At 37.3% G+C, this 19,231-nt stretch overlaps 1 protein-coding gene across 1 annotated transcript in view; it reads right to left on the bottom strand.

Moving 5' to 3' along the window:
• Window positions 1-19,231, bottom strand: part of SPATA5 (spermatogenesis associated 5) — a 594,939-nt gene that overhangs the window by 378,614 nt on the left and 197,094 nt on the right. The window contains exons 12-13 of the mRNA XM_042781734.1: window positions 3,092-3,145; window positions 271-350 (exon numbers count right to left, since the gene is read on the bottom strand). Of these exons, the coding sequence (XP_042637668.1) occupies window positions 271-350; window positions 3,092-3,145 (134 nt within the window). The remainder of the gene's footprint in view (window positions 1-270; window positions 351-3,091; window positions 3,146-19,231) is intronic.

Raw genomic sequence — 19,231 nt, 5'->3', positions numbered from 1 at the left:
TTGGAGAGAACAATCATGGGAGGAACAAGGGCTGCTTACACACATGGAGACAGCTCAGGGAGCAGCAGTGTATGGAGGGATGGACACTGGGAAGAGGTAACTATGCAGAAGTGGGAGGGGAGCTGTTACATTGTGGTAAACTGTGGTCAATGACATGAGACAAAGTATATGTGAACTGCTGTATGGAAAGTGAGTTTGCTCTGTATATCTTCACCCAAAACACAATAATAAAAAATAAAAAATGCTATCTACTCTATATAGAATGCTTACCTGCCTCTTTCAACTGCTAAGGCATCAAGTTCATCGAAGAATAGAATTGAAGGAGCCACTGCTTTCGCTTTTCGGAAGATCTAGTGGAAAGAGCAGCACGTTACCTAAGATATATAAACTCCAGAAAACTCTGTAGTTGGTTTTAGTTTTGAACTGTATTTAGAACGATTTCTATTATGTACCAGTCAACTAGCCAAATCACTCTGTATACCCTATAATAGATGTTCAGGACTTCATAATGGATTTAAAAATACTTTCTTCCATAGTGCTTACTCATAAACAGAAACAAAATCTGGTTACGTAATCAGACTGCACAGATAATCTCAATTAAAATCCCAGCTCCACCATTTTGTAGCCATGTTACCTCCAGCAGGTGGCTTTACTTCCTCAAATCTTAATTTCTACATCTATAAAATGGAGTTAGCAATAAATGTCTACAATACAGAAGATTACTTTAAGAACTGAATTAAAACAATGCAAAGCTTTTAGCATATTGCCTGAAACATAAGAATAAATAATAGACAGTATTATCACAAACAAATGTTTAAAATAACAATCATAAAGGTGCAAAATCAATCACAGATTAAAATATGAATCATCTATATATCCAAAAGCCACATGCCTTGCCAATTTCTCCCAAGTTTCTTTGGAAAAGTAATGGTTGATATAAAGTCAGAACAAAAAGCAAGAAAAACTGCCAACAACTGCGAGAGAACACATTAGTAGGAGCAGAAGTCACCCAGACTATAGACACCAGAAACTAGTAAAAAGCCAGAGGGGAAATATGTAGAAGTGGGTTAGAAAAAGCAGCATAGATGGAAAGAAATTCAAATACATGTCACCTATAATCTATGCCCTCGTTTTCTGGTAACAAGAAATATGACCATAAAAATACAAGGTATGTTACTAAAAACATGAATATTAATAAACACTGCCATTTTCATACTTTAATCACTGGTGGCATTGTTATTATACAATTATCATCATCTACTTTTGAATTATGGTGCTGGTGAAGAATACCGAATATACCACAAACTGCAAGAGAACAAACAAGTATGTCTTGGAAAAGTACAGTCAAAAATGAGGATGGCAAGACCCTGTCTCATGTATTTCGGACATGTTATCAGAGAAGACCAGTCCCTGGAAAAGGACATAATGCTTCATAACGTTGAGAGTCAATGAAAAAGAGGACAATCCTCAACAAGATGTACTGACATAGTGCCTTCAACAATGAGTTCAAACATAGCAACAATAGTGAAGATGGTACAGGACTTAATAGATGGCAAGTATTTTGTTATGTTGTATGTAAGGTTGCTAGGAGTTAGAAATGACTCGATGGGCTCCAACAACAATTTTTAAAAGAATGGAACAAAAAGTAATTGAATTTTTTTCAGACATAAAACAAAATACTCCAACCCCTAATATTACTAATTGGCACCCAGATATTCACAAATGGGAACCATCCATTTCACTGCTGTTTGTGTGTTTCTGCTTTTATTTAGTGTACAGGATCCCTGTGAGTTAGGCCAATCGTTGCTTAGGAAAGCCAAGATGTGTGGTCAAATGACTGTAGTTACTTGACTCTAGTTGCCCTCCCTGACTTTATGTGAATTTACCAGTTGCGCAGCTTCCTCAATATGGACTATAAAACTCAGGAGGGAGGTGGAAGATGCATTATCTAAATCATCAGGTAGTCATAAAGTAAGTATAATAATCACAGTATAGTGAAATTTTTGTATTAACTGAAACTGGTGAGAGCCAGAACTCAAAGAGACTTTGTTTTTCCAAGTTTTGCAAACATTTCACATTTGACAGGGTGCAGTCTAACCACTTTCCTACCTCTCTCTATTAGTGGAAAATATTTGTTCCTTTTTTGACAAGTTTCTGTCTTACACAAGTTCCAACTTTTTGTAGGTTTCCTAGGAAAGCTAGAACCTGTGTAAGGCAAAAACCTGCCAGAAAAGGAAAACTCAAGTATTTTCCACTAAAATCAATTATTAGAAAAGTGGCAAAACTGCACCCATCAATGATGGGAAACTTGCAAGACCCAGAAAAACAAGGCAGTTCTGTCAAGTTCCAGCTCTCATAGGGTTCACTCTATTAAGTTTATTCAATTTAACTCTCACTACTGTCGAGTCAGATCCAACTCATAGCAACCCCTCCTTGGGTTTCCTAGGCGGTATCACTACAGAAGCAGATTGCCCAACCTTCCTTCCGAGGAGTGGCTGGTAGGTTTGAACCGCCAGCCTTCTAGTTAGCAGTCAAATGCCCTGGGCACAAATCTCATTCTGAGACTGTGCATTCTCTTTGTAAGCATATACATATCATTTCTTTAATGAAATGGTGGTAGTATTTTTCAAAATATCTTTATATGGTGAAAATAAAGGCTTGCAATACTATGATGGGGAGCTCTGGTAGCGTAGTACCTAAGGCACTTGACCACTAACCAGAAGGCTGGTGGTTCAAATCCACCAGTCACTCCTTGAGAGGAAGATGGAGCAATCTACGTCCATAGTAATACTGCCTCGGAAACCCAAGGAGGGGTCGCTATGAGTTGGGTCCGACTCGATGGCACATAACAACAACAACAATACTATGATGTTTAAAAACAAAGTATTCTTGATAATCAAAATTGTATTTTAATGTAATAAAATAACATCGTGCCTACAGAAAATGTATCATTAGAATTTGGATTTGGAAATTTCAAAGTCCATCTATAATTCAAATAAAAAGTAGAAAAGGACAGCATTTTAGAAACCATACAGAAGGGCAGAGGTGTGACTCTTTTATGTAGAGTTTACTTAACACATAATCTGCTTACCTCTCTAACTGCTCTTTCAGATTCACCAACATATTTATTCATTAACTCAGGCCCCTGCATAAAAAGAAAACAATAATTTTTCAGTGTCTTTATAAATGCAACTCCTTCTTAAGATGAAGGAGAAAAAATATACCAAATAAAATAAAAAAAGGAAACAATAAACTAAAATCTGCTTTTAATTAAATTAGTTCCTATAACTCGACGGCATATAACAACAACAACAACAATATAACATACTTATTTTCAATAGGTTTTATTTATGCCTCCAACTTTAAAGCTATTCTATGTTCCAAAAACATCAATTCCAAGGAAAAACTGTAATTAAGCATAATATTTTAATATCTTGTTCATCATCTGTCATCTAGTCATCCATATTTCTACTACATATAAAACTTGGTACTAGGCATCACCTATGGTGCTAGGCATTAAAGGTTGTTGTTGTTGTTGTTATGTGCTGTCCAGTCAGACCCAACTCATAGTGACCACTCCCTGGGTGTCCAAAGCAGTATCACTATGGAAGTAGATTGCTCAAGCTTCCTTCTGAGGAGGCATTAAAGGTAGAACAGTCTAATTTAGAAGACCAACAAAGGGTATTTCCTGAGCAATCTACATCAGTCAAAAAAACAGCTGAATGATTGAAGCACATGGGCATATCCTAATACAGTGTCAACTAATCCTGCAAATTGGTATAGGTGACAGTTAAGATCAGTTCATCTAAGACACCATGTTGCAGAGACAATTACCACACAGTCTAAGTACTTTGCTAAAGGTATGCACAGGTGTTACTGAGACATAGTGAATTAACTATCCTTAGTGATTCAAGGAAGATTCCCAGAGACGTTTCATATCAGTCAGTCCTCAGTTAATTTATTCCATACCTTCAGAAATAAGAAATGTATCAAGACCTACCCATGAAGAAATAGGTCTCTAATGAGTCAAAATTGATATTACTATATACATTTTAATTGTAGAAGAACTCTGAAAGCCTTTATTCAATGCTCAGTGGCTTTTTTTTTTTAATTGCAATTATGATTTGCGTGCAAATTTACAAAGCAGATTTGTTTTACTCTCAACAGTTCATACACATTTAGTTTCCAAGCACCAATTACAATACCAACAACAAACAGCTCTCCTCCCATCTCCTCCCTGTGACTACCCTTTCTCTCTTTCTTATCTATGCATTCTTATCTGTCTGGCTTCCCCTTCAGATCTCTCATGGTTGACTGAGCTATGGGGTGGATCTCCCTGGGGAAGGTGGGTGCATCTCCCTGGCATAGGTGTTCTGATCTTAGGCCTTTCTACTGTTTGGGGAGCTCTGGTGACATAGTGCCAAAGATATGTGACTGCTAACCAGAAGGCTGGTGGTTCAAACCCACCAGTCACTCCTTGTAAGGAAGACTAGGCAATCTACTTCTGTAGAGATACAGCCTTGGAAACCCAAGGAGGGTCCCTATGAGTCACAATCAACTTGACAGCAGTGAGTTTGGTTTGTCTTTTTTTTTTCTCTTTTTGCTGTTTAGTTGAGAAAGTTCACTGACTTCTGATTTATATGTAAGACTAACACCCTTGAATAGGGCTGAGAGAAAAGGTTAGTTAGTACAAGTGGAGTACAGGGTGCAGGGACGATACAAGCAGGAGGTGGTGGGGACTGCATGTCAAAATCAATATAGATTTTATCCTGTAAGTAATGGGAACGGTTTTAGGATAGTTAATTGGTAATAGTCATATTGCAAAGATTATTCTAGCCACAATGTAAAGGATGATTTTGAGGATATCTGAGACCAGAAGCTCTTAAAATAATCAATGATAAATGATTAGGGAAAGGATTTAGGCAAAACACAAGGATGGAAACAAAGATAGCAGCAGAAACTATTAAAATAATAAAATCAACACAATTTGTTGAGTATTCAGATGTGATGGTGAAGGAAAATAGGAAATACAGAATAATTCAAATTTGACTTTAGAAAAGAATATTTTTTACATTCACAGTGATGGCAACATTCATTCAGATAAAATTATGCTCAATATATTTAGTGTATCAAGTTTCAGAAGTATATAGCTTACTGAAGTATTTTGTTCCAAAATTATTAAAATAAAAAAATTTTATAATCACAATCATAAGTGCTAATATTTATTAAATACTTAGCACTTACTAAATACTAAGCACTTTACATGTATTAATTCAGCTACGTAAAATGTCAAAGAAGTACAGTTGCTATGATGACTTTCCATCTGTAAGTAAATAAAATACCTACACAAAATCAAAAGCAGGGAAGATCACAAAAATCAAGCACCTTAATCCCTTTTCTAAAATTCACCGCACTAAGTGACATACAGAAGTACTGAATCATTCATTCATTCATTCAGTGAAATCCATAGAGTGCCCAGAGTGAGTTTAGAGTTCTTAGGTGACACAAATGATTAAGTGTTAGGCTACTAGCCAAAAGGCTGGTGTTTCAATTCTGCCCAGAGGTGTCTTTGAAGAAAGTCCTGTAGATCACAAGGATCACAACCACTGAAAACACTACAGAGCACAGTTCTACTCTGATACATATGGGGTTGGCATGAGTCAAAATAAACTCGATGGCACTGGGTTTTCTTTCAATGAGTTTACGGTCTAATTTAAAAAAAAAAAAACAAACACCTCATCACTGCTATTGAGTCAATTCCGACTCACAGCAACCCCACTAGGGTTTCCAAGGCTGTAAATCTTTATGGAAGACTGCCTCATCTTTCTTCCATGGAGCAGCTTTTGTGTTTGAAGCAATAATCTTTTGGTCAGCAGCCAAATACCTTAACCACTACACCACCAGAGCTCCTGATATGGTCTAATAAGAAAAATAAATCATATTCCTAAAAAAAGACATTAAAATAATTACTAGTGAAAAAAAAGAAAAAGAAACACACGACTGTGTAGAGTACCATGGATTACAACATTGTTAGATTATTTACAACGGTTAAATCAATATGTTTGTATTATTTTCCAGGAATTACTCAGCAGATGCCTCAGTAACTCAAGTACACAGCTGCATAGTGGGAAGGTGAATACAGGCAGTTATGTTAATCCCAGGTATACGGGTTGCTGTGCAATGGACAAATGTTGAAAAATTCCAGAGCTCTCTGGTGGCATAGTGCCTAAGGTGTTTGACTGCCAACCAGAAGGTTGGTGGTTCAAATCCACCAGCCACTCCAAGGAAGGAAGAATGTGCAATCTATTTCCATAAAGATTTAGCACCTCACAAACCCTAAGGGTGTCACTATGAGTCAGAATTGACTTGAGGGTACTGAGTTTGGTTTTGGTTTAAAGAAATCATGATGTAATCTTAGTGTCCAGTGATACAAGGAGACAGCTGATAAACTAGAACATGAAAAGGATAAGGAACTAGAAGCAGCCATTTAGGGAAAAAACAAGCAAAAAAAAAAAAAAACGAGCAATTATAATAGAATGCAGAAAGGGAGTTTCTGGAAACAGATAGAGTTCATCATTGAAAAAGGAATTTCAGGGTCCAAGATTTTTTTTTTTTTAAATCCAGGTGTCTATTTATGTATCTACCCATAGATTAACTTTTGTTATTACTGATAATTCAGTATTCTGTATGTAAAAGTTTTGCTTTTTGTTGTCTATACCTCTTGTACAGCTCTCAAAGTCTTCCTTTTCCTTAGTGTTACTGTGTTGATCACCTGCTCTTGGTATACTGCCTTTCACTTCACGCAAACCAACACTTGTCACTTACCTATCTAGCAATTTTCCCTTCCTTCCTCTGACCTCCCTGGTTACCAACAAAGAAAGTTTCCTTCTATATATAAACCTTTCCTTGACTTTATTACAATAGTGGACTAATACAATATTTGTCCTTGTGTGACTGACTTATTTCACTCAGCAAAATGTCCTCCAAGTTCATCCACATTATGAGGTGTTTTGTGGATTTTACATTATTTTTCAGTGTTGCATACTATTCTATTGAGGGTACATACCATAACTTGGTTATCCATTCCTCCACTGATGAGTACTTAGGTGGTTTCCATATCTTTGCTATTGTGAATAGTGCTGCAATGAAGATGGGTATGCATATATATATCTATTCGTGTCCTGGCTCTCATTTCTTTAGGATATATACCTAGTAATAGGATTGCAGGATCAAACAGTATTCCTATTTCCAACTTTTTAAGGACTCACCATACCAATTTCAACAGTGGTTGTATCATTTTACATTCCTACCAGCAGTATATGAGAGTCTTAAACTCTCCACATCCTCTCCAATATTCATTATTTTCTGTCACGTTGAACTTTTCTATTAATTCTGAGGTAAGATAGTATCTCATGGTTGTTTTGATTTTCATCTCTCTAAATGATCATGAACATTTCTTCACCTCTATGTTGGCTGCCTGAATATCTTCTTTGGTGAAGTGTGCATTCAGGTCTTCTGCCCATTTTTAAATTGGATTTTTTTTATCTTTCTGTGTTGAGGTGTTAGAGTTTTCTATAAATTTTAGAAGTAAGTCCTTTGTCAGATGTGTCATTGACAGATATTTCTTCCCAATGTGTAAGTTCTTTTTTTTATAATCTTGGAGAAATCTTTGATGCATTTAGAATTTAAGTTTTAGGCAGTTCCAATCATGCAGTTTATCTTCTGCTGTTTGTGCATTTTGGGTTATGCTTGATAGTCTATTTATACCATAAATAGGGCCCCTAATTTTGCCGCTGTTTTTTCTTTGATGAACTTTATGGTTTTAGGTGTCACATTTAAGTCTTTGATCCAGCTGGAGTTAGTTTTTATGTATGGTGTGAGGCATGGATCTTGTTTCATTTTTCTGGAAATGGATATCCAGTTTTGCCAGCACCATTTGGGAAAGAGATCATCTCTTCTCCATTTAATGGATTTTGGCCCTTTGTCAAATATCAGCTGACCATAGATGGACAGAATTATTTCTGGGTTCTCAATTCTGTTCCACTGGTCTATGTGTCTGCCATTGTAAAATACCAGGTTGTTGTGAATACTTTGGCTGTATAGTACATTTTGAGATCTGGGAGTATGAGACCCCGACTTTATTCTTCTCCTTTAGTAGTGCTTTGCTTATCTGAGGTCTCTCTCCTTTCCATATAAAATTGGTGATAGGTTTTTCCATGTCCTAAAAGAATGCTGATGGAATCTGGATTGGGATTGAATTGAATATATAGATTACTTTTGGTAGTACTAACATTTTCACAATGTTCACTCTTCCTATCCAAGAGCATGCTATGTTCCTCCACTGTGACTAAGCCTTTTGACTGCTAACCAGAAGTTTGGTGGTTCAAAACCACCAGCTGCTCTGCAGAAGGAAGATGGGGCAATCTACTTCCATAAATATCTACCACCTCAGAAACCCAAACAAAGGGTTTGAGTCAGAATCGAATCAATGGCAGTGAATTTGGTATGGTTTGGTTTGATAGATTCTTGAAGCAGAGTTTTGTCAATTTTTTTGTATATGTGTACTGTGTCCCTGGTAAGACTGATTCCCATGTATTTTATCTTTTTGGAGGCTACTGTAAATGGTATTTATTTCCCTTTCAGAGATCTCTTTGCTGGTATAGAGGAATCCAACTGATTTTTGTATCTTAAGCTTGTATCATGCCGTTATGCTAAATCTTTCAATTAGTTCCTGTAGTTTTCCTGCTGAGTCTAAGTATAGGATAATATCAGCCAATAGGAATAGTTTTACTTCTCCCTTAGAATTTAGATGACCTTTATTTCCCTTTCTTACCTTATTTCACTGGCTAGGAATTCCAATACAATACTGAATAGAAGTGGTGATAGAGGGCATCCTTGTCTGCTTCCTGTTTGTAAGAGGAATGCTCTCAGTCTCTCTCCACTGAGAATAATGTTGGCTGCCGGTTTGCATATAAGCCCTTTATTATGTAGGGGAATTTCCCTTCTACTTCTACTCTTCTGAGAGTTTTTATCAGGAATGGATGTTAGATTTAATCAAATGCCTTTTCAGCATAGACTGAAATGATCACATCATTCCTTTCTTGTATTTTACTTATGTGATGGATTACGTTGATTATTTTTCTAATACGGAACTATCCTTGCATACCTGGTATGAATCCTACTTGGTTAGGATGTATTATTTATTTATTTATTTATTTTGATGTATTGCTGGAGTCTATTGTCTAGGTTTTATGGAAGATTTTAGCATCTACAGTCATGAGTGATACTGGTCTGCATGCAGGTTTCCTTTCTAGTGGTATTTTGGTCTGGTTTCGGTAGAAGTGTTATACTTGCTTCATAAAATGTTATTTGGGAGGATTCTATCCTTTTCTATGTTCTGTAATATTTTGAGTAGGACTGGTGTCAGCTCTTCTCTAAATGACTGATAGAATTCTCCAGAGAAAGTGTCTGGGCCAGGGCTGTTTTTTTGCTAATTTTTTGAAGATCTGTTCAAGTTCTTCTTTCGGGTCTGTTCAAATGTTCTACCTCAGTCTGTGTTAGTTTCAGTAAGTAGTGTTTCTAGACATCTATCCTTTTCTTCTAGATTTTCAAATTTGTTGGACTACTGTTCCACATAGCATCCCTGATAAACTAAAAAGAAAAAAAAAAAAAAAACTCAGTGCCATGGAGTCAGATCCAACTTATAGCAACCCCTCCTTGGGTTTGTGAGGCAGTATCACTATGGGAGTAGATTGGCCAATCTTCCTTTCGGTTTGAACCATCAGCCTTCTGATGCAGTCTGATGCAGTCTACTTCTCTACTTCTGAAGCAGTCAAATGCCTTACACACTGCACCACCAGAGCTCCAGTATCTAATAGTATCCTTTTTATTTTGACTGGTTTTGTTGCATCATCAACCATTTCATTACTTATTCATGTTATTTGTACCTTTTTCTTCTTTTCTTTTAGTAAGTTTGCCAATGGTTTGCAGACTTTTAATCTTTTCAAAGAATGTACTTCTACTTCTTGTTGATTTTTTCTATTACTTTTCTATACCCTATTTCATTTATTAATGCTTGAATCTTTATTATTTCTCTTTTTCTGGTGACTGTAGGCTGGTTTTTCCTACTCCTTTTATAATTGTTGGAGATGCTGTGTTACGGTATTAAGTTTAGCTCTCTCTCTTTTTTTGATGTGTACGTTTATTGCTATAAATTGCCTTCTGATCACGACTTCTTATGTATCCCAAAGATTTTGGTATGTTGTGTTTTTATTTTCCTTTGATTCAAGCAATGTTTTAATTTCTTCTATTAGCCGGTTGTTTTTAAGAAGGGCGTTATTCATGTGTTTGTTCCTTTTCCATTGATCTTCCTATTGTTTTTAATTTTATAGTACTGTGATCTGAGAAGATGCTTTGTACTACTGCAACATTTGTAAATTTATTGAGGCTTGCTTTGTGGTTTAACATATGGTCTATCCTGGAGAATGTTCTATGTGCAATGGAAAAGAATGTATATTGTGCTGTTTTTGGGTGAAGTGCTCTGTAGAAGTCTGTAAGGTCAAGTTAATGGATTGTATTGTTTAGTTTTTCTGTGTCTTTGTTGAGTTTCCTTCTAGTTGTTCTACTGTTTATTGAAAGTTCTGTATTAAAGTCTCCTACTATTACTGTAGAGTCATCAATTTGTCTTTTCAATTGTGATAAAGTCCGATTTATATATTTTGGGGATCTTTCATTGAGTGAGTAGATATTTATTATGGCTTTGTTTTGTTGTTGAATTGATCCTTTAATCATTACATAGTATCTTTCCTTGTTTGTTATGGTGGTTTCTGTCTTAAAATCTATTTGATCAGAAATTAATATTGCCATGCCTGCTCTTTTTTGACTGCGATTAGCTTGATGTATCTTTCTCCAATGTTTGAATTTTAGTTTTTGTTTTTGTTTCTTTGTCTAAGGTCAGTCTCTTGTAGACAGTATATTGATGCATCATGCTTTCTTATCCATTCTGCAACTCTTGGTCTCTTGAGTTTAATGAATTTAATGAATTTAATGTAATTATTGACAAGTCTGAATTCATTGTTGTCATTTTGTTATGTGTTTTGTGTGTGTGTGTGTGTTTGTGGTGTTGCTGATTTATTTATTCCATAATAATTTGGGTGCTGAGCTCATTTTGTTCATGAACCCTGCACTCATTCCCTTCAGTACTACTGTTTAAATATTTGCTAACTATTTGTGCCTCTCATTTATTTTATTATTTTTCTTAGAGGTTACTCTGTGATTTAAAATTATTTCCCCCAAGTTTAGAATAGTATCTTCTATCTCACAATTGTCTTGACTTCCTCACCATATGAAATATCTGTACCTACACTACTTATGCCCTCATTTACAAACTGATGTCTCTGGTTCCCTGTTTATAGTCTTGTAAGATTATTTCACTTTGCATACTTCTATAGCTGGGTTGGTTTCTGGATTATGTCGTCAAGTGTGTTAATCATCAGTTGTTGTCTGCTATTGTTGGCTCTCTGTACAAAGGACTCACTTTAGCATCCCTTGTAAACTTGGTCTGGTTTTAACAAATTCCCTTAATTTCTGTTTATCTGGAAATGTCCTAATTTCACCCCATATTTGATAGACAATTATGCTGGGTACACAGTTATTGGTTGAAAATTCTTTTTTTTCCAGGGTTTTCTATGTATCATCCCATTGCCTTCTCACCTGTATGGTTTCTGCCAAGAAATCAGAGCTTAGTCTTATTGGTTGACCTTTGTAGGTAACTTTTTGTTTTTTCTGTGCTGCTTTCAGGATTCTTTGTCTTTGGTTTTGGTGAGTTTGATGATGATATATGCCTTGGTGATTTTCTTTTGCAGTCTATCTTGTTTGGGGTTCATCAAACTTCTTGAATGGATAAATTCTCATCTTTCATCTTATTAGGAAAATTTTCTTCCAAAAAATATTCAACAGTTTTCTCTGTGGTTTTATTTTCTCTTCCAGTTCTGGGATACCAATCACACATAAGTTATTCCTCTTGATGTCATCTCACATGAATCTTGGGCTTTCTTCATTTTCTTTTGATCTTTTTCCTGATTGACTGATTCCTTAACAAAGGACCTTTGAGATATTTGACTTCAATGTCACTAATTTTGTCTTCCATCGAATCGATTAAACTCTTTTGCCCACTGAATGTATTATCTATTTCTGAAATCTCAGTATTAACTTCTAGATTTCTATTTGTTGTTTTTGAATTGCTTCCACTTTTTCATTTATTGTGTCAGAATGTGGAACATATGAAGCATGAATGTGGGAGAATTGGAAGTTCTTAAAAATGAAATGGAATGCATAATGATCAATATCCTAGGCATTAGTGAGCTGAAACGGATTGGTTTTGGCCACTTTGAACTGGACAGTCATATGGTCTACTAATACCAGGAAGGACAAATTGAAGAGGAGTGATGTGGCATTCATCATTACAAAGAATGTTTCAAGATCTATCCTGAAGGACAATGCTGTCAGTGATAGCATAATATCCATATGTCTATAAGGAAGGCCAGTTAGTACCACTACTATTCAAATTTATGCACCTAACACTAAAACCAAAGACAAGGAAATTGAAGATTTTTACCAACTTTTGCAGTCTGAAAGTGACCAAATATACAATCAAGATGTATTGATTACTCTTGGTGTTTGGAACGCAATTGTTGGAAACAAGGAAGAATCACAAGTAGTTAGAAAATATGGCTTTGGTGATAGATATGACACTGGAAATCACATGCTAGAATTTTGCAAGACTAACAACTTATTCATTGCAAATACCTGTTTTCAACAACATAAACAGCAGCTATACATATGGACCTTGCTAGACGGAATACACAGGAGTCAGATCAACCATATCTGTGGAAAGAGGCGATGAAGAACTCAGTATCTTCAGCCAAAATAAGTCCAGTAGCTGAGTGTGGAACAGACCATCAATTGTTCATATGCAAGCTCAAGCTGAAGATGAAGACAATTAAGACAAGTCCACGAGAGACAAGATATGACCTTGATTACATCCCATCTGAATCTAGAGACCCTTTGAAGAAGAGACTTGACACATTGAACACAAATGACCAAAACCCAGATGAACTATTGAATGACATGAAGAATACCATACATGAAAAAAGCAAAACGTCAATAAAAAGACAGGAAAGGAAGAAAAAAATGAAACAGATGTCAGAAGAGACTTTAAAATTTGCTCTTGAACAGAGAGTAGCTAAAGCAAATGGAAGGAATGAGAAGATAAAAGAGGTGAACAGAAGATTTCAAAGAGCAGCTCAAGAAGACAAAGTAAATTATAAAAATAAAATGTGCAAAGACCTGGACTTAGAAAACCAAAAGGGAAGAACATGATCAGCATTTCTAAAGCTAAAAGAACTAAAGAAAATATTCAAGCCTTGAGTTGCAATATTGAAAGATTCTATGGGTAAAGCACTGAATGATGCAGAAAGCATCAAAAGAAGATGGCAGGAATACACAGAGTCACTGCACAGAAAAGAATTGGTCAATGTTCATCTATTTCAGGAGGTGCCATATGTTTAACAACAAATGGTACTGAAGGAAGAAGCAGAAGCTGCACAGAAGGACCTGGTGAAAAACATGGCTCCAGGAATTGATGGAATACTCACTGAGATGTTTCAACAAATGAACGCAGTGCTGGAGATGCTTTTTCATTTATGCCAAGACATTGGAAGATAGCTACCTGGCCAACCCACTAGACCCATTCCAAATAAAGGTGATCCAACAGAATGCAGAAATTATCAAACAATATGATTAATATCACACACAAGTAAAATTTTGCTGAAGATAATTCAAAAACAGCTGAAGCAATATACTGACAGGGAACTTTGAGAAATGTAAACTGGATTCAGAAGAGGACATGGAATGAGAGGTATCATTGCTGATGTCAGATGGATTGTGGCTGAAAACACAGAAAACGAGAAAGATGTTTACCTGTATTTTACTGACTATGCAAAGCATTTGATTGTGAAGATCATAACAAATTACAGATAACATCACAAAGAATGGCAATTCCAGAGCACTTAATTGTGCTCATGAGGAATCTGTATGTAGACCAGGAGGCTGTCGCTCACATATAACAAAGGGAACGACTGCAGGGTTTAAAATGAGGAAGGGTATGTGTCAGAGTTTTAACCTTTCACCATAGTTATTCAATCTGTATGCTAGGCAAATAATCCAAAAAGCTGCACTATACGACAAAGAATGCAGCCTCAGGATTACGCTTAGGATTACACAGACAACACAACCTTGCTTGCTGATAGTGAAGATGACTTGAAGCACTTACTGATGAAAATTAAATACTGGATTCTGAACAATCAGTCTGCAATATGGATTACACCTCAACATGAAGACAACAAACATTCTCACAACTGAATCAACAAGCAGCATCACAAAAAATGAAGAAAAGACAGAAGTTGTCAAAGATTTCTTATTACTTGGATCCACAATCAACACCCATGGAACCAGCAGTCAAGAAATCAGATGTTGTACTGCACAGGGCAAATCTGCTGTAAAAGACCTCTTTAAAGTGCTGAAGAGCAAAGATTTCTTTTTGAAGACTAAGGTGCATCTACCCCAAACCATGATATTTTCAATAACCTCATGTGTATGTGACAGCTGGAAGGTACGTAAGGCAGACTGAAGAAGAGTTGATGCTTTTTGAGTTGTGGGATTGGCAAAGAATACAGAAAGCACCACAGAGTGCTAGAAGAACAAACAAATTTGCCCGGGAAGAAGTGCAGCCAGAATGCTCCTTGGAAGCGAGAATACTCAGATTTTGTCTCACCTACTTAGGTCATGTTGTCAAAAGGGATCATTCCCTGGAGAAGAATATCATGCTTGGTAAAGTGAAGGGTCAGTGAAAAAGGGGAAGGCCCTCAACAAGATGGACCGACAATGTGGCTACAACGATAAGCTGAAGTATAGCAAGGATTGTGAGGACAGCGCATGAGCGGGCAGTGCTTCGTTCTGTTGCAAACAGGGTCTCTATGAGTCAGAGCCAAGTTGATGACAACTAACAACAACAACATACTTGCCTTTAACTTCTGAGAAAGCTGTCATTTCTACGTATGGAAATAGCTTAATTCTTCCTATTAAAATCTTCTATAATTTTACCCAAGACCAATCAGCTAATAAATGCTCCTCAAATACTCAGCACTCCTGATAGTCAGGAGATAATTTTGTTAACTTTAAAACAATAATTTATAAATTAGAAATAGAAGAGTTCTACTTCTGGCAATGGTGTACTATATTTGTTCTTCATTGTCTCACGTCATTGTACAATCTGTGAAATAGGAGGTTATATGCTTTGGACACTGGGGGAACACCATATCATAGTCTAGTCCTGCTTTTCCTTTAAGCATCTCAAATAAGCTTCATGTCTTAGCAGTGATCGTAAATGTATTGATAGGGATTTGCTTTTGCATTTGATTCTCAATCTACATCCTCAGCAATTTCTCCATATCTGATATAGGTCCCTCTCACATTTTTGTTAGTTTTGTAGCTTTCAGTGGAGCCAATCCTTTAACAGCTTGAGGAATTTTTTCTGTTTTTAAGACTGTTGTCATTGTTGAGTGTGACATGCCTACATACAAATGATAGCATTCACTGATTTTCCAACTTCATGTTGTTTAATAATCCTTTGCTTCACTTCTAAATTGATATTATTCCTTTGTCTCTTGCTGCTACTATCACTAGCACTGGTTTTGTTCGTTTGGGAGCCATGATGCAGTTCATGGTAATATTTTCAAAAAATAAGGAGTGAGATGATGCTAAAACACTCAAGAGACACTTGATATATGAGACTTGATGCTGCTGCCTATAGTCTGAAGCATGCACTATTATACAGTGATCTTTTTAGAAAGACAGTATAGTGTATACATAAGCCAGTAATAGATGTTTATTTTGACTACCAAGACATATATATTATAGTTAATATATATCCTGTACCATGATATGCCTGGTAGCACAACTGTACTGTATACATGTTGTGTGCAGAAAGCTGTTGCATTTGCTACATCTTGCTCTCTGATTGGGATTTCTGAACTCTATTAAAACCTAAGGGTCCACAGACATATATGTGGTCAGATGTTGCCTGAACAGACATTATGCAACACATGACTGTACTTTATTTTAAGCTAACCTTCTTAGAGTTAAAACAATTATTGGATAAAGGCATAAGGGCATTCAAGATCTCTTGGCAGGGCCAAGAAGGGGAGTATAGACCAATGACATCACATTATTTTCCCAGTCATTTCCAATTTGAAAGAATTTACCGAGAAATGAGAGCCAAAACAGATCATTTAGCAAACTTACAGTGCTGGGGAGTACAAAAATTAAAGTTAAGGGAACACTAAATAGGACAGGGGAATGTCAAAAACGGAAGAGAGGTGGTAGCAGCAACCCAACATTAGGGATCTGATATCAGATCAAAGTGGAGTAAGGAGAACTGCCCTATGGAGTAGCAGCTCAGCATGGGATCTCATATTCTGAGTGGAGTAAGGAAGTTATCCCTGTGGGGATAGTGTGGCTAGGAAAAGATGTTGCAGTACAGTGAATTATTTGGCATGGATTTGCTAGCCATATATTTGTAACTCCCACTGGATCACTAGGTGGGACCATGCAAATAAGATGTACAGAAGTCTGATGTTGGGACTAGGTAGTTTTATCACTCTGCCAGGCTTAAACTGAGCCCTACTGGACGCAGAAAGGGGATTTCACTGCCATCAGTAGAGAAAAGCTAGAATTAGAGTGGAGTCCTTGAACCTAAGATCCCTACACTGGACCTCCTTGGCAGAGACACCCCAGAGCGGAGACTCCCAGCTGAGAGATGGCAGCAGTGGAACCAAGAGGTACCAGAGAGAGCAGCAGGCTTGTCTAGCCGACAGAGTGAGAAAGCCGATTGCCTTTGCGCAGAAATCTTGCTGGTAGAGCAGATAGCACTTAAGTGTACCTATTGGCAGAACTTAAAGAACTTGTAACACTTGACCTGAGCAGGGCAGAGGCCAGGCCGAGAGGCCAAGGGCCAGAGAGGTATGCATGAAGATATAGCAGAGGGGAGACTGCCCTGACTGAAAAACTGTATCCTGAGTGTGTTCCTAAACCTGAATTGTAGCCTGTTACTTCCCTAATCAACCTCATAATCTTAATTTTCATTTGTGAGTTGTGTGTGCTACTGCAACAAATTATCAAACTCAGTAGAGAAGTAGTAAGTGTCATGGGAGGGATAGTTGGTGTCAGAATTAGTTAAAAAAAAAGTTTGGAGGGCAGCAGAATGTTTGGCCACAAAGGAATAAGCCTTGGGCTGAAGATGGTGATTCTGTCTCCCCGTTGTGAGGTTGGAAGAAATCAGAAGATGCCACCTCCATGACCTTTTTGCAGAAGTGAAGTGTTCCTACAGGGGGAACCAAGAAGGGTGAAGAAAGCATCTATAAGAGGGGGTAACCTAGTGAAGAATAATGAACCTCCAATGGGGTAAGGAGGGCATCCCCACAGGTGGAGAGGGATGACCATATGTAGGATGGGGAGGATTAAAAAGATGGGCAGCATGAGATGGGGATGACCTAGGACATAGTGTCAGAGCCCCAGTGGGGTTAGAAGGATATTTCTAAGAAGGAGTAGTCTGGAAAAGGTTGTCAAAGTCAGCAGGGTGTAGAGGGGATAGCATGAGGGAGATAACAGTGGGGAAACCAGATGGTGAAAGCACCTTGACACACACGAAGGAGCATGAGTTGGGTGAGGGTTACATTTGCTCAGAGAGGAGGGGGACAATGGCAGGAATGGGAACTTACATCCAGAAGATGGATCAAATAAGCAAATATATTAAAGGATAATGTTGTTGTTGTTATGTGCTGTTGAGTCGGACCCGACTCATAGCAACCCCTCCTTGGGTTTCCAAGGCAGTATCACTACAGAAGTAGATTGCCCAACCTTCCTTCCAAGGAGTGGCTGGTGGGTTTGAACCACCAGCCTTCTGGTTACCAGTTAAATGCCTTAGGCACTATGCTACCAGCGCTCCTTAAAGGATAATAGTAATCAGATTTCTGTTAGTGAAGTGAATTATAAATACAGAAAATAAAATGAGAATAAATTCTATGGTATTAGATTGAAATTGTAGATATCAGCGTAAACTCACAATTTTCAATGTTTAGATAAAAAAATGAATACAGATATAAATGTATGTGTAGAAGTTCCAGAAAGATGGCAGAATAGGAAGAAAGACTGCACAGACCCTCTTCAACAAAGAAAACGGGAACCAATTAACACAGATACAGAAGATAATCCTGGACCCCTAAGCCTTGAAGGGAAGGATATAGAAGTGGACTAAACTCCAACTAGCAAAAGAATTTGCATGAAAATACCAAAAAAGGAGACATGCGGAACAGCAGTCTGGCAGTGATCCTGACATCACAGATAGCCTGGATAATGCCGAGTGGTGGTAAGACCTAAGAATTAAACAAAAAAATCAGCCCAGCTAGCCAGGGATTGCACAGAGGACTGTTCTGGTGGCTGGTGAATAAAAGGAGAAGTAGCAGAGAGGAAGGTGAGCTGAGCTGTGGATTTTTACCTGTCCAGAGGGTGCAGCCATTATGAATGTTTACAAGTGGTTTGACCATTTTGGATATATGAAGTGACAGCATTCTCCCAGATTCCAGGGACTTAAGGACAGGATCCACTTGCCAGAAACTGCAAGGACATTCTAGATGTGGATGACTGGAAAGACAGCAACAGTCCCCATACGACTCAACTACACCCACATGTACTGCAACTTCACTTACTGAGTGAGAGCCACCACTTCTTTCTCAAACAATGGGCCAATGATACATAACCACCAAGAAGAACCTGAATCATCCTTGGCTTCTCTTCACAGTTAACCGAGATCTAAACAATATGCCTGATGTTTCAGAGGCAACACACCATCACAATCCACAAAGAAGCAAGATAAAGTGGCAGAAACAAGGGAGCAGGATACAGACTCAGAACACATCCCTGAGGAAGAAGCAGCATTGGAACTCTCTGAAAAGGAATTCAAAAGAATTATATTTAGGTATCTTCAAAGGATTGAGAGATATACCAAGGAAACACGGACAATACCCTAGAAGAATTTTGGAAGAAAATACAAGAACAAAGTGACAAAATAAATGAAAAATTAGAAATGATTCTAAATCTACAGATAGAAATCCAG

This window comes from Orycteropus afer, unplaced genomic scaffold (genome assembly GCF_000298275.1).
Source record: "Orycteropus afer afer isolate SDZICR_OR568_19922 unplaced genomic scaffold, OryAfe1.0 scaffold00162, whole genome shotgun sequence".
NCBI classification, from domain to species: Eukaryota; Metazoa; Chordata; class Mammalia; order Tubulidentata; family Orycteropodidae; genus Orycteropus; species Orycteropus afer.
This window is presented reverse-complemented; position numbering and strand designations above follow the sequence as displayed.